The 15,290-nt window shown below is 30.4% G+C and overlaps 2 protein-coding genes and 1 long non-coding RNA gene across 3 annotated transcripts; 1 reads left to right on the top strand and 2 right to left on the bottom strand.

Annotated features, from left to right (window-relative positions):
- Nucleotides 1-1,546: 1,546 nt before the first annotated feature.
- LOC101245930 (putative gamma-glutamylcyclotransferase At3g02910) lies at nucleotides 1,547-2,508 on the bottom strand. The gene has a single exon (XM_004235312.4). The coding sequence runs from the start codon at nucleotides 2,350-2,352 to the stop codon at nucleotides 1,768-1,770; it is 585 nt and encodes a 194-aa protein (XP_004235360.1). The 5' UTR covers nucleotides 2,353-2,508; the 3' UTR covers nucleotides 1,547-1,767.
- A 5,605-nt stretch (nucleotides 2,509-8,113) lies between these two features.
- LOC112941191 (uncharacterized) lies at nucleotides 8,114-9,188 on the top strand. The gene is made up of 2 exons (XR_003246252.2): nucleotides 8,114-8,422; nucleotides 8,880-9,188. It is a non-coding gene; the product is annotated as an uncharacterized lncRNA (long non-coding RNA).
- Nucleotides 9,189-11,042: 1,854 nt separating this feature from the next.
- LOC101257345 (uncharacterized) lies at nucleotides 11,043-15,289 on the bottom strand. The gene is made up of 5 exons (XM_010319986.4): nucleotides 14,558-15,289; nucleotides 13,574-13,836; nucleotides 13,217-13,334; nucleotides 12,036-12,244; nucleotides 11,043-11,735 (listed from the first exon to the last, which is right to left on the bottom strand). Exons 1-5 carry the CDS (start codon nucleotides 14,999-15,001, stop codon nucleotides 11,312-11,314), a joined length of 1,458 nt encoding a protein of 485 aa, XP_010318288.1. The 5' UTR covers nucleotides 15,002-15,289; the 3' UTR covers nucleotides 11,043-11,311.
- Nucleotide 15,290: the final 1 nt, after the last annotated feature.

The following is a 15,290-nucleotide window of genomic DNA, read 5'->3' as shown; positions in this document are numbered from 1 at the left end:
AATTTAGTTTTGGTGTTAACCAATAACAGATTCAAACCATACCAAAAACACCCCTAGATATGATTGTGAACATTTTATTAATAATTATATGTCAAACATAGACTTAGAGGTTTTTACTAGGCAGGGGACAGAATAAAAGTCTCACTACTAATTTTTAATTTTGAGTAGGTAGCTGTGATTAAGAATAAATGTTATATTATATATTTGCATCATCTCACAATGAGAATTAATTACACACTAATTATTTACTTAAAGAATAGTGATTGACTAACAAAAAAAAGAATCATAGACAGTAACAACAAAAATATATAAGGTTAAAGTAATGAAGGTTTAGCATTTTTGTATATTTGATTATTAATTGTCTCTTGAGAGAGTTTAAGAGTCACTTGAATGTTAATTTCCTACATCAAATAAAAAGATACAACATCAATCATCTCGATAAACGGGATTTGAAAAAATTGATATGTATACTGTCTTATTCTTACCTTTAAAAATAAAAAAGTTATCTTCGATGAAAATCAATAAACATTGAAAAATGACGGACTTCAAACTTCAAAATAAAGAGAGTTAAAATTAAGTTTAGAAAGCCAAATATAACGTAATGATTTTTTTAATCATTCATCATTTGTAACTTACTTGAGTTACTAATTTGGATTTGATACCAATTAACTTTGATAAATTTGGATTCAATATTTATTTGATTCTACTGATTTGAATTCAATCTCGAGAAAGCTCACTAAAATGTAAAAGCTTTCCATGACGAGTTTGATGGCTTCTAATGAATCAATCGTAGAATAAATATTTTTCAAACTTTTACTGTCTCTTACGACTTAGAATTAATTTTCTACTTTTTATTAACTTGACACCTACTTTTAGAATCGTCAAAAAAGTACAATAAAATTTTTAAGACATGCTAGCGGCACTATTTGGTTGTATAACAATGAATAATAGAAATCTGAACAAATAAACATGATTAATTTCTGATTAATGGATAAATTTAAATGCAACATTGTGTACCTTAAATAGTGTATTAGATCCAATATTATTGGAAGCTAATTTACCTTCTCATTCACAAAAAAAAAGGATTAAAATCAGTATTTGATCATAAATTAAGGATCAAATATTTGATCAGTAAAATTTTATCGAATCATCAAATTATAATTTTCAAATATTTCTAAGTTTTTAAAATAAGTATTTTCAGAATTTCTTTTACTTCCACTCACATTAAAAGTTATTTCAGATTCACATTCACAGAGATATTTACTAAACTAACATTTTAGCCATATAAACTTTGAAGATCTATCTATAAATATAAATGCTTAATCATTAAATTTGACTGGATTCGGTCTTCCAATATTTTCACTTTCCAGAAAATTAATCTGAAAAAACTCAGAAGTTTCATTAATACTAGCTTATTAGATTAACAAATTTTTAATAATTTTATATAAAATAAATATTTGAATTATTATTTTATATCGAATTTAAATATTAAATAAATCGAAAAAATCAAATAAAATTCGAATCGAGGGAAAGAAGAACAATTCCATTTCCATAAAACTGGTAGTTTCATATGCAGCAAATAAGATCAAATCAGAAAAAACAACTCTGTCAAACATTCAGCATCAACATGTATGATCTAATAATTAATAACAATAAACTTATTTTCAGCAGCACATCATTTTAACCCTTTTAATTAATCATCATAACATGTTCCTAATTTTTTTTTAATTATAAACTTACAAAAATCAAATCCCAAATTTGGAATGATTAACAACATTGACTTGGAAGAGAAGGAACATGAAGATTTTTGTTGCAACCACAAGAATTAGGGTTAGAAGAAATGAAAATCCCAATTTGTTCCAAAAATGTTAAATGCTGTGGCCTATCTTTACGCTTCACATACCCTTTTGCCTCTTTCTCTGTATAACATCGGAAACCTTTTTCTCCGTTTCTCTTCCACAACGCCTCCGCGTAGTTTCTGTGTGCATAATACGCTTCCACCTCCATTGTCTTCTCCGATTCCGATTCTGATTCAGATCGGATTTCGATTGGAAGTCTCTCGTAATGGGATCGGGTGATTCCTTCTAATTCATCCATACGGATTAATCCACGAGCGGAAACGGCGTAAACTTCGCCGCGGACGTGTTCGCCGGAGCCGGGGAAATTCAGGAGAAAGGGAACACGGTAAGGACCGCAAACGAGAGGGAGACGATCGACGGTGTGGTAAACGCCGAGGAAAGAGGCATCGCCGGCGGCTATCATGTCTTGTAAGAGAACGTGATTTGAAAATCCTCTTTTGAGTGTTCCGTAGGTGAAAATAATGGTGGGTTTCTCTGTACCTTCAGTCACCATTGTTACTAAAAGTTCAGAGAAATATCAAAAATTGAAAATTGAAAGCCAAAAATAAACAGAGGAAGGAGAAAGAAGATGAAAGAGGAAATTGAGGAGAAAGTTGTTTGGTTTTGGAGAATAAAAAGAGCAAAGGGAAGGGCCCCACTAAAAGTTAAAAAAAATAAAAAAAAATTATTAATTAATACGTGAAGAGTATTAATAAAAGAAAAAAAAATGGTAAGTATGAAATTTTGACTATCTATAGTGACCACCACCATTCAATATTTCATAAAATAATAATTTTTTTAAAAAAAAGAATAAAAATTGGATGGTTGTGAAAGAGATTATGGTGAGTGGTGAGAAAAAAAATAGGTAATTGAAAATTTTGAGGGTGGAGAAGAGTCCTAACAATATCAAATTCTACACCATCAATTATTTATTTATTTATTTTAATACCATCTATTTCTTAATTATCATTTTATAAAATAAATATAAAAATGACACTATTCTTTTTTGTTTTGATTTTGAAATTATACATTTGATAATATTAAAAAAAAAACTAAGTAATTTATATTCATTGGTCAAATTAGTTAATAAAAGTAAATTAAGGATGCAATGATAAACTTATCTAGAAATAGAGGGAGTGTTTCATATATGACACGTGTGATGTGTGTTTATTTATTTAATTTTATATAAATTTAAATATTTATTTGTATATATATATAAAGTTTGAGATAATAAATGTAAAATGAGCTTAAATAAAAGAGTATATTTATGCATTATATCGCTTAAATAAATTTTGACTTAAGTTTGTCATGATATTCATTTAAATACTTGAATTAAATTTTGACTTAATTGAACACACCTCAATTTGTTTATTTAGTTATTAATATAGGATTAAACGATTATGAAAATATGATAAGGACCTAGTCTTTTTCTTCTCTATTTTTTTTTTAAAGAAAAAAATATTATTGTTCCTATGTATTTTTGGCCCCTGGAATTCTGAGATTTTTAATGGCCAGAATTCAATATTTATTGATGTTTTGATAAAATACCCATAATTAGAGGTAAGCATTTGATACTCCTCTCTTCATTTTATATTTTTCATTGTTACTTTATGTAAAAGTGCAAGTTATTTTCTTAAAAAAAAATACCAAATATTCACTTAATAATAGAAAATAAAGATAATATTTTATAATCCAATATTCATAATTTGTTAATTAAAAATATTTAAAGTATTAATTTTTTATAAGAAAACGACTCAAATATGCTATTAAACTTTGAGAAAATGTTTATTTATGCCATCAGTTAAAAGTTTGACTCATTTATGTCATTATCGTTAAAGAAAAGGCTCATTCGTGCCACTATCTTTTAACAGTGATTTTGCAAAAACCATTTTTGACACGTGGCCAATTATAATTCAGCCACGTCATCAATTTTTTAATTAAAAAAATTATAATTCTGAAAAAAATTGAATTAACTTTTTAATTTTTTTATTAAAAAATTGATAAACGTGATCAATTTTATTTCGGCCACGTCATCACTTTGTTTATTAATTTTTTTTTTCAGAATTATGATTTTTTTATTAAAAAAATTGATGACGTGACCGAACTATAATTGGTCACGTGTCAAAAATAATTTTGCAAAATCACCGTTAAAAAATAATTGCATGAATAAGACTTTTCTTTAATGATGATGACATAAATGAGCTAAACTTTTAACTGATGATATAAATAAATCTTTTCTTAAATTTAATAACATATTTAAACCCTTTCCCTTTTTTATATAATATAATAATTTTCGATTCGATTTTGACCACCGTATTCACCTACCTTATGTAAAGTTAAAAAGAGTTGCTGAATGAAACATGTGCTCACTAACATTATTTAAAAAATAAAAAAAGGAATCTTGTGATGGGCAGAATGGGTCACTCATACGCATATTTGGTTATTCATATTCGCACGGCTTTTGTACTTTAATTAGTACCTCACCTATTCTTTTGTCCCTTTTTACTTTTTCAATTTCTCGTAAAATATTTTTAAATTTAATAAAAAAAGTATTCTTTTTATTTGAAAAAAAGAAATGATTTATTTATTTTAGTTTTTTTTAAAAAAAATAATCTTTTTCGTTTTTAATAACATTTTATGTTTATTGTTTCACGTATCATATTTAAAATTGTAAAATTAACAAATAATTTTATATTTTTGACATAACTTTAATTTAGAAGCACAAATTTAATTTTTAAAACTCCATGCCAAATTAAATTATGTCATTTTTTTTAAACAAAGAGAATATTAATTTTGTTCCCTAATTATTTGAAATCTTAAATATTTGTATACTTGACTAACTTAATATCAATATGAAAAAATCCTTTCGGTCAGAATAGTAAAATAAAAAGGTTATTTTACCATTTTGAACATTTTGTCCTTTTAACTTAATACTTTTTAATTAAAAATTGAAAAAAAAGATAAGTTTATTTTTAAATAAAATGAATATTATAGACTTTTAAATTTCTTGCAAAATTTTTGGTCATTTACCATTATGCATACAGTTATTCAAATTCTTTTAGGAGGACGGGACTTAATAAAAATTTGAGAGAAATGTTGAAAATATTTCTAAAGTTGGTAAGAATTCAGGTTATATTCCACTAATATTATACTATCGTGATGTATTTAAATTCAATTGATCAAGTAAATGAGTGTTTTTAAAGCTATCTATAATTCAGTAATGAGACTCATAATATGTGTAAGCTTTATGTGTGTTTTTAATATTTTTCTCATATTCAATTCTTAAAATTAATTTAGTATAATTTTGCATTTTTTAAAGTGGAAAAAAAACAGTTTATAATTTATAATCTTAATATTAGAATTTCCGGATAATTTAATTCCCCTATGTGGTTTTCTTTTGTGGAGGATAATAATTTCTAAATAGTTTATAAAATTACTTATTAAAGTATGTTATAGTTCCTAAAAAATATTTTTGTGCTAATATATTTTAAAATTAAAAAATAAATAGATTAATTTTATAAAATATTTCAACTGCATTATCTATCCATCTCCCCTTGCTATGTACTTTTTCTCTGTCACCCACTATTATTGCTTTCAACCTCAAAAAGTGTGTGAAAAGATAATGAGCTTATCAAAGTGGACAACTCAATATTCCTTTTTTGCTTTTCTACTTTTATTTATTTATTTGTATTTATATTTATTTGTGTTACTACTCATCACTCTAAATTTTGCATGCATATTTTTTTTAAAAAAAATAATACTAATTAATATGAAATATTTTAATATAATAATATTAACTAATATCTAGTATTGATTCTTGAAAAATAATTTGAGAACATATGATTAATGGTAAAAGCAAATTAGGAAAAAAAGTTATTTTTATGATATATTAAAAAGTGATACATAAAATTTTATTTTAAAAATACTATTAAATAATCTAAATAAAGCAAACAGTTACATTAAGAGAATGTTTGAATTGACTTAAAAGCTAAAATTTTATTTAAATTGATCCAAATGGCTCCAAGAATAGGATCTCATACTTGCACCAATCCTTATGTTTTAGATTAAAAAAATATTTCTCGCATAATTATCGAGCTTTCGAATTTTGTAACTTTCTTTATCCTACAAGAAGATAAAATAGTTAAAATATTTTTAAATTTAATGTAAATTATTAATTTTAAATATATTTTTTATTTATTTAATTTAAGTATATTTATAATCTCGTTAAATATAGGAATGTTTCAATATTTTTTTAAAAATTTTTTTAATCAAGACTCTCATTTTTTAAAAAAAGAGTTTGAAATTTCTTATTGTGTCATGACTCGTATGACAGATCAGAGGTGTAGGTAAACTCAATCAAATGGAGAAGTGTTTTTAAAATTGCAACAGTTTAAAGACAAAACTAATAATTTATACAAAATTTAAAGATACTTTCAATATTTTTTTGCTTATTTTTTTCATTTTTTCATTTCTACCATTATTTTCTCAGGGCTCATGTGAACTGTGACATGCAAAATAATATAAATATTTTAAAATTAAATTAAATATAAACTGATATAATTTTATGAGATATTTCATTTTATTTCACTCAACTTAGATTATTTTATTCTATTTTTTCAAGTGGAAAAAATTAGTTCAAACATTATAACTTCAAGAGTATGATTTTAGAATAGCTTAATTGCCGTATGAAACATTTTCTTTGTGAAATAGGGATAATAATTTTAAAATATTTGATAAAAATACTTGCTTATGAATATTATTTAATCCCTATTTTAGTATTTTATATGAGCAATAGAATATATTATTGTTTTATATAGAAATAAAATAATTCCATAAAATATTTCTATACACAGTATTATTTAGCCATCTCCATTGCTATATTTTTCTGTCACTCATCATTGTTGCTTTTCAAAGCTAGAACAGTGTGAAATGATAGTGAGCTTATCAAATTGGACAACTCAATATTCTTTGTTTGCATTTATTTTTTTATTATTCGGTATTCGATATTTAAATATTTTTAATTTATATTTTGTAAAATTTTATTTTAATAAGAATATTTTTTATCATATATTTTGTAATAATAATCAAAAAATATAAATTCAAGATATTTGATTATAATGTAGCGGCCTTATCCACATTACCGCACACTTTGATGGTTGTTTTGCTTTTACTTTAATTTGTGTTTTTTCCTCACTTAACTTTTACGTATCCCTTAACTTTTTATTTATATTTTGCACATCTTTCGAAAATAATAATTAATATGAAATTTTTATCATAATATAATACTTATATTAGTAATTTAAATCTCTGAACGATGATATGCAAATAAGTACTAATTAAAGTTGAAGATTAATGGAAAAAAGATAATTATTTTTATGTTAAAATTAATAAATAAAGATAAAAATTATTTTTAAAATATTAAATAAATAAAAATTAACAAAAAAGTAGATTTTTTGCTTCTACGTTTTTGATTGTGCACTGACGACAGTCCCTATAACGTATTAGTGGAAAAAGATGGTTTATCTTTCTTATTAAGTAAATATTTACGCAAGGAATGATGTCCCATTTCACTAATACAGAATTAAGAGTGTATTTGTTATGAAGAAAAATAATTTTTTTGAAAAAGAAAATATTGTGGCTATCTAGGAGAGTAATTTTCCTAGATAGTCATCCATGTTTGGAAAATTACGTATGAATATTACTTATGTTTGTTTTAGGACTACAATATCATCCAACTTTGCTTATTTTCCTCAAAATATACTTGACACAAAAAAAAAAATACATTATTTCTCACCTACTAGGGTGCTATTCTATTAGGAGGAGATAATGTATTTTTTTGTGTTGAATATAGTTTGAAGAATATAGGTAAAGTTTAGTGATATTATAGTCCTAAAACAAACATAAGTGATATTTCTAGGTAATTTTCCAAACATAGATGACTATCTAGGAAAAGTACTCCTATCTAGGGTGATGAGAATGGGTTTAAGGGGGTAGAGGTAAAATTACCTAAAATTATACATAACTAAAACACATTAAAAATGATCAAAATTTTAGTCATATACATGTAAATACGAAGAAGAAGAAGAAAATTGTTAAAAAATTTAATAGTAAATATTTGTTAAAAAATTTAAAACAATTTCTATTTAAATGAAGCAACCAAAATGATTTTTTACATTAACATAACAAATAGTAGAAGCCCCACATAGTTACGTCAAGAAGCCCAACTTGCCATGACAACTTGATGAAGTAGCAATCACACACATCTACTTCAAGGCACCGTTTAATTATCGCTAGAAGCGAAACATGATAATTAATAAGTATAATATATTTTATATTTAGGAATAATTTTATTTTAAATTTCAAAATTTATTATTGGTGAGATAATAGGGTGCAGCGATAATAGGGCACGCTTCCAGGGCAGCAACAACCGGTCCTAGACTAGAGGGAGGGACTCTTTCAGCAGGTACATTGGCACATTTGTCGGGCATCCAGATCCAAGCTCCAGCCTCGACCTCATTGATATTTTCGAAGAGCATTCGATTTAAACGATCACCAAGATACTTATATAGAGCATCCGGTTAAAGGTCCGACCTTACTTACTTGATACTTGTGATTCAGTAATTCTAGTCAACATCGGGTTTGAGGTCTGGCCTACTGTCAGATTCTACTAGTTAGGGTTGAGGTTTTGGTTTAGTCTTCTCTGGTCTTAGGTTCTCAGATGCAGTTTTCTTTAGTTGTAATTATAATATGTACTCGTTGGGCTTATGGGATCCGTTCGGGTGTTTATTTAAACATTCACACGAGTATACCTTCTGGGGTTATGAGGGCGTAGTTAGCTTATAGAATACTTTAGTTAGTTCTTTCTACACTCGTGTGCATTCCATTGTTTACTTAGACTTTCATTGACCTTTAATTTTGTTATTCCTTATTTTTATATTATCTTTACTTTTCAAGTTCAAAAAGTTCAGTCGGCCTATGAGGCTAATGGGTACCTATTTTTTTGTACTCATACTACGCTATGCATCTGCTCTCGTGATACAGGTCCGAGAAACAGAGGCCAGCATTAATATCGAGCTTGGAGCAGTCTAATCCGGAGATAGGGTGAGCACATGGTGTTTTAGATGGGGTGAGCACATGGTGTTTTATACAATTTAAGTCTCCATCCATATATATAGACTTGTCTTTTGCCTTTCGAGATGACCCAGTTTCTGTGCTCCACTTTTGGGACTTGTACTCGTTTTGTTAGTAGCTTTTTACTAGTGACTTTCAGGTTCTGAAAGAGATTTTTATTGTATATATATATTTTGGTTTGCTTCTCCCTGTTTATATTGTTATTTTAAACTTTGCCTACTCTTGTTTAGTTTCTGCCCTCATACCTATTACTTCTTGTTTCGAGTTACGGATTGGCTTACCTACTCATCATGACTCAAAAAATCGAGCCGTGACAGCGATATTGTTCATCGTGAAGGAAAGTGCAAGTATCTCCATAAGGGCATCCTTTGGGACTCCGCACGCAATTCACGAGAACTAGCATTTGGTAGGTATCTGATGTTCTTCTCTTGGTTCCTGCATAACTTCTCCACCACGCTCACTCTCATGTGCAACCACTATATTAAACTTAATTAACCTCCAAATTCATCATAATACATGAAATTCAAATTTTCAACCTAATTCTAATTACTCAAAAGGTAAAAGGGCAAAACCCAAAAATTAAACAACAGAAAATCAACCACCAAATCAAGAAAGCAAAGACTAGTTAAATCCCCCCAAAAAAAAATACCAGTTAAGGAAAAGAAATTTAGATCAGGAAAAATCTCAACTAAATAGAAATCGAACTCGCCAGATATTTGGTGACTCCTTAATCTCCTCGAAGAGCAATGTTGTTATTATCACTCTGAAAAATATAGTTTTCTCCGCCGTTTCACTTCAGTTGTGTTTTTTGGTAATTTTGATCAATCATTATTCGTTCAATTTTATATGTTATTACTTTCTATAAATAGTTAAACTATCATATTTGTTATTTCATATTTTACCTATTATACTCTTGATAGAGTAATTGATTAATCTTGAAAATGTATTCATCATTCGTTATAAAGTTGACTTAAGAAAAATTAAGTAAGGGTATCTTAATGCAAGTATAAAGATGACATATAAAATAGGATGGAATGGAGTAATTTTTTTATTATTTTATGACAAGGAAAATCCGCAGCCGCTATCCTTTGGGTACGCATAGGATAAAACCCCTAGAGAGATAATCCGCACTAGGCGAGCCTGGTGCAACGAGCTCGACACAGAAAGCAAACCCCTTACTTTCGCTGCCAAAGGGTTTCGAACTTGAGACCTTCAACATGGAAGTCCCAAGCTAAATATGAAAGCTCTTTGTCATATTTATTTTTCTTATTTACACAAGTCTCCACTATAGTTGAAAGAATTATAATGTTCTCCATCACTTTTTTTAAAAAAATATTTGGTGCTTAATATTTATATGAAAACTCGATTAATTCAAATTCGCTTCACGAGAACTCTATTTCCAAAACTCGAAATCATTCATTAAAAATGAAATTACTGCCTAGTTATAGTAAGTCATCACTCTTTTTTCTATTTCGTTATTTATGCATAATCCTCTTGAAATTCAACTTATCCATATTTGCATTCAAAGTCTCACTTAAAACTTAAAGGCATGATACGTAAATATACCCCTTAACTTGACTCCTTTCCACATTATATTTTTCGTTTTTTGATATACACAAGTAGACACTTGAAATTATATACTTATCTCTATTTTCAAAATTCGTATCTAAAATTTCTGATAAACAATAAAAGTCCAATATCCACTCTTTTTCTATTTCTTTATTTATGCATATTAGTTTGAAAGTCAAACTAATCCAATTGACATAAAATCTCACTCATTAGTTAAAAAACACTACCTATAAGAGACAACTCCATGTCGAAAACTTAAAATTCAAAATTTTAGATTAACGATTTTAGCATCATTACACCATCACTCATTTTTTTTATTTGTGCACATTGATCAATTGTCAAAAAAGAAAACGTTTTTGTTTTTTCTAGTTTTAATCCTATTTTATGCTTGAGGGTGAATAACTTAATATGATCACCAAATTATAGAAAATATCCACTAAAATAGGATCTAAATCAAGATTTGGAGCTTTCCCAAATATACATTAAAACCTTTTCAAATCTATGTAAAAAGAAGCAAATTCAATGTTGTTAAATCTTTTGCTGAATCCATTACATGAATAATTACAATGAATGTCAATGTACACAACTCTAACATCTATGAATGTGAAAAAGGAACTAATGCTATAACCACTAAACTGATGTTCAGGCCTGCGTGCATCTTCACTAATTCCACGGGGACTCTACTATCTCCCGATAACACACGTACCGGGTAACTTAGAACACCAAGACTCGCTAAACTTCCGAGTATTACAAGCTGGAGATTTGATCGGAACCTATGACCAAAAAGTTGAGTTCCTGCAGTGGACGGAAAATGACTCCGACAATCCAATAGCGTCGTGTACCCTAAGCCTAGTACCTTGTTGTCCTACCACTACGGATGCAACTTTGGACGCTATGGAACCCATGTTTTTCAAATCAGACACACCCCTCAATATTCCATACAAAATACCTGATGCATAAGCATCCCCTGCGCCACAGGTATCCACGGGCGTGCATGGTGATGGAGGAATATAGATAGCTTCCCCTTTTACACCAATGTAAGAACCTTTTGGCCCATCTGTGACAGAAACTAAAGGGACGAAATGGCTCAGGTACCTTGTAGCAGAAAGGGGACTTTCATTTGATGAAAAGTGACAGAAAGCTTTTGCTTCTTCGCTGTTCGCAAATACTATATCTGCATAATTTGCCATGATTTCCCTGGACGAAAATGTGGATAATAGCAAGGATAAATGACACTGTAATAGTAAAAGAAACAAATTCATGTTCACTCTGTACATGACTAAGCAACAGAATTTGGTTTTCTGACTTAAAAGTGTCCACTAGTAGACTTTAGCCTGATTAACACAGTTCTGTTCAAATCGAGGATCCGAACGCCAAAGACCAAGTTAAACTAGTTATCCAAGCTTTTCTCTTTCTTTCTACTTTTGCTTTTTTAGAGTGGGTTTTTCCCCCGTTTGGAAGAGGGGGTGGAAAGCAAGATAGAAAATAAGATTTTACCAGTAATCATCATAATGTCTCTCAATGCAGGACACATCTGATGCTGTGATAGCAACTAATGCTCCATTCTTGCGGGCTTCCTTGCAGGCTTTCGAAATTGTTCGGACCGTATCAGGAAGTTCAAACAAGTATCCTTCCACAACCAATATATTTGTTTTAGTAATTGCCTCTGCCAAGCATGGGTCATAGTTTATCCTTGATGACGTACCCTGATGTCACAACAGGAGCAGAGAAAAGCTGTTAAAAAGACAGGCTGCAGAAGGGACTCACTGAAAGACGACGACGAAAGTCAAATAAAGCATTGATGCAATTTGAAACAATAACCAAGGTTTTGTCCTTGTGGAAAGTGGTAGCTTGCATTTCCTTACTGCTAAAATAAATTTCTCAGGTCCGACTAAAAGAGATGTTCTATCCTATGTCTCTCGGACTCTCCAAAATTGTTGCTACACCCGTGTCTGATTCCAAAATGCATTACTTTTGGCGTATACGACATGCACCCGTTAACATTTTTGAAGAACTCCGAGATAAGGCCTGTGAACTCTATCTTGTTCATATGAGGCTCATAACGCTGTATCATGGCAAAAGAAAAGGCAGCTAAAGCAGGTGGTTTTTGCTGATTTGCAGTAAAAGAACAATGCATATTGCATACAGGTCTTTGCTGAGCCACAATAACCCATTATTTATCCCACTAAGGAGAAGACCACGAGAAGAGGGAATTTTCTATTCAGTATCTTTTTGTCTCCATTAAAAGAAAATATCACACCTGTTTCTGTCTCCTCTAGTTTGCTTCTTTTCATAAAATGGTATACTAGCTCATAGCCAGGCAAAAGGCTTGTTAAACTATTGCTTAAAGTGGTTTACTTCATAACATAGTATTAACCAAAGTAGTAATGTTTTAGGTTCTACCTGAGGTAAAGTCAATACAAGTCAAAACAAAAGGTTCAATGGGGGAATTGATCAAGAACTATTTCCCTTAAACCATGGATCATTATCTCAAGGAACCAATTGAGCATACTGCAAGTAGATATCCATAGATGGTGATAGGGTAACAGGTTTGTAACTCTGGCTCGTATGCTATAAGATGTCTGGGATATGGTTACTCTAATCCACTCAGCACTCAGCTAGCTATCATTTCCATGCATAAAAGGATATCTGCGATTTACTATAGAACATTTACTGACCTGGTATGCTAGCATTGTTCGCTGAGCATCCGAAGTTGTGAGGACTATCACAGTTCCTGTCGTCCCATCCTTCACTGGGGCTGATAAAAAATTCACATTTGCTCGTCGAAGTTTGGATCTATATACAAAGTGATACAGTTCCTGTCAGTTGTCAGTCTAATTGACACACTAGGATTAAAACCAATCATTGGACAGTGTACAACAAACTTTGTTGGAAGGTTTTAATATTTTTCATATGTAAATCATGAGAGTGGACCTAGTAGCAAGGGCCCTCTCCATACACCAATGGAGTAGAAGTAGGAAAAGTTTGAGATGAAGACTTCACAATATCAATAGACTAAAAGAGTTGAACTTTACCTGTAAAATCCACCCAACGGATCACTTCCAATACTACCAGCCAAAGCTACATTCAGAGCAGGACCAGCTATTGGCTGACCACCAAGCCTGGCCAAGGCAACCAGACTATTAGAAAGTGATCCACCCGCAGCGGCCTTGTAGCTGCATCCATCCATCGCACTCAGAACTTTACCCCTTTCCTCATGATTGACGACCTTTCTGGTACCCTTCTCTAATCCAAGCCTTTCCAGAAATTCGTTGTCAACCATGCCAGAAAAATCAACCTATATAATCACCAAAGCACATCACCACATGTAAGAAGCTGGTAATGTAAGAAAGATATATCTGTCTATTGTCTCAACATTGTGAAACTTCAATGGGAACAATGACAAACCAAATATAAGCAATACATGAAAGTTAATAATAATGGCAGTTAGGGCAATATGGTGCATACTGTCATAGTGTCCGTCATTCATGAAAGATAAGAAGAGAAAGGATTAACCTCATTTTTTCTCAAATTTGAAATACATCTAGATATAGCTTTGGGGTATTTATCATCGACTAAGCTCAAGCAAAACATTATCCGTAAGGAAGTACAAAGCATACCGATCCTTCAACATCCTATTTGTCTCAATTTCATCCTAAGAAGATCCGTAGGAACTTATATACAAACTTGTTCTCCGGATATATCACCTTAATATGGGATTAATCAATATTCCCATCATTCATTGTTTGTCATAAAGGGATTACAGAACTGCTCCACTTCATGTATGAATATAAAACAACCACTACCTCCGTTATTCGTCTTCCTTCGCTTTTTAGTCCTCTTCAGAAAGAATGGTTCTTTACTCTCTTTTTTGGCAATTTTGGTACATTATATTTTAAGTTAAGATCACGAGTTGTGTCAAGGCAAAACTAGACAATCAAATTGGAAAAAAAGGGAGAGTACATTCAAATTCCTACTGACAATAAGTAGATAATGAAAGGGGATGCAAGGGAATTTACCATAGCTTGGCCAAGGCCTAAAACATCCCATCTTTGAGGAAGATCAGAATTCGAATAACCCGCATCTTCCTCATCAACAATCAACACTTGGTCTTCATCGTCAGTCTCAGCCCCTTGTTCATCATTTTCACCTGACCGAACCTCCGAACTTTCCCCGTCAGAATTTCTACCAGAAGAGGAAAATTCAGATCCAAAGGAAGACGAAAAAGCCCTCGGAACCACATAATCGGCAGCCGACATAGAACAACCCGAAGAAACGAAAGAACACGAACCGGAACCGAAATTTCTATAGCTTGACGCAACATGACTGAAATTAGACTGATTCCTTAAAAGGGTTAGTAGAGAAGACGGCGGAGATGAAGTTTCAGAAGAGAAGAAAGAAGGAAAAGTTCTGGAAACTGTAGAAGATGAAGAAGAAGATAAGGAGATAAGAGAAAAAGACATGTTTTTTATTGTTGAAGAATAACTATTTTAGGTGAAATCAAGAATCGAGAAACAGGGTATTTGTGGGTTAAATGTGCTGATTTACAATGAAAAACGAAGCTCCGTTGGAATATGGAGTCCGCCGTCTTCTTCGCAGGTAGCAAAGAGCTTAGTTTGCCTGCGCGCTGAGGGCCTCAGGCTCCGGTCACCGTGAACGTGGGTCGAAGTGAATCGCTACTTTATCATTAACTACCTAGCCGACGATATTATATTATTTTTTTCGGATAAAGTTTTTATTACTATTATTATA

This window comes from Solanum lycopersicum, chromosome 3 (genome assembly GCF_036512215.1).
Source record: "Solanum lycopersicum chromosome 3, SLM_r2.1".
In the NCBI taxonomy this organism is placed as follows: domain Eukaryota; kingdom Viridiplantae; phylum Streptophyta; class Magnoliopsida; order Solanales; family Solanaceae; genus Solanum; species Solanum lycopersicum.
Note: the sequence above shows the minus strand (reverse complement) of the source record. Positions and strands in the feature narration are given on the sequence as shown.

Bases quoted from the DNA above. Each gene is read 5' to 3' on its own strand.
- LOC101245930 (XM_004235312.4), bottom strand. From the start codon at position 2,352: ATGGTGACTGAAGGTACAGAGAAACCCACCATTATTTTCACCTACGGA.
- LOC101257345 (XM_010319986.4), bottom strand. From the start codon at position 15,001: ATGTCTTTTTCTCTTATCTCCTTATCTTCTTCTTCATCTTCTACAGTT. The intron at 13,837-14,557 runs GTAAATTCCCTT...GTGATTATATAG, and splicing joins TAGGCCTTGGCCAAGCTATG to GTTGATTTTTCTGGCATGGT. The intron at 11,736-12,035 runs GTAAAATCTTAT...ATTTTCGTCCAG, and splicing joins AGACATTATGATGATTACTG to GGAAATCATGGCAAATTATG.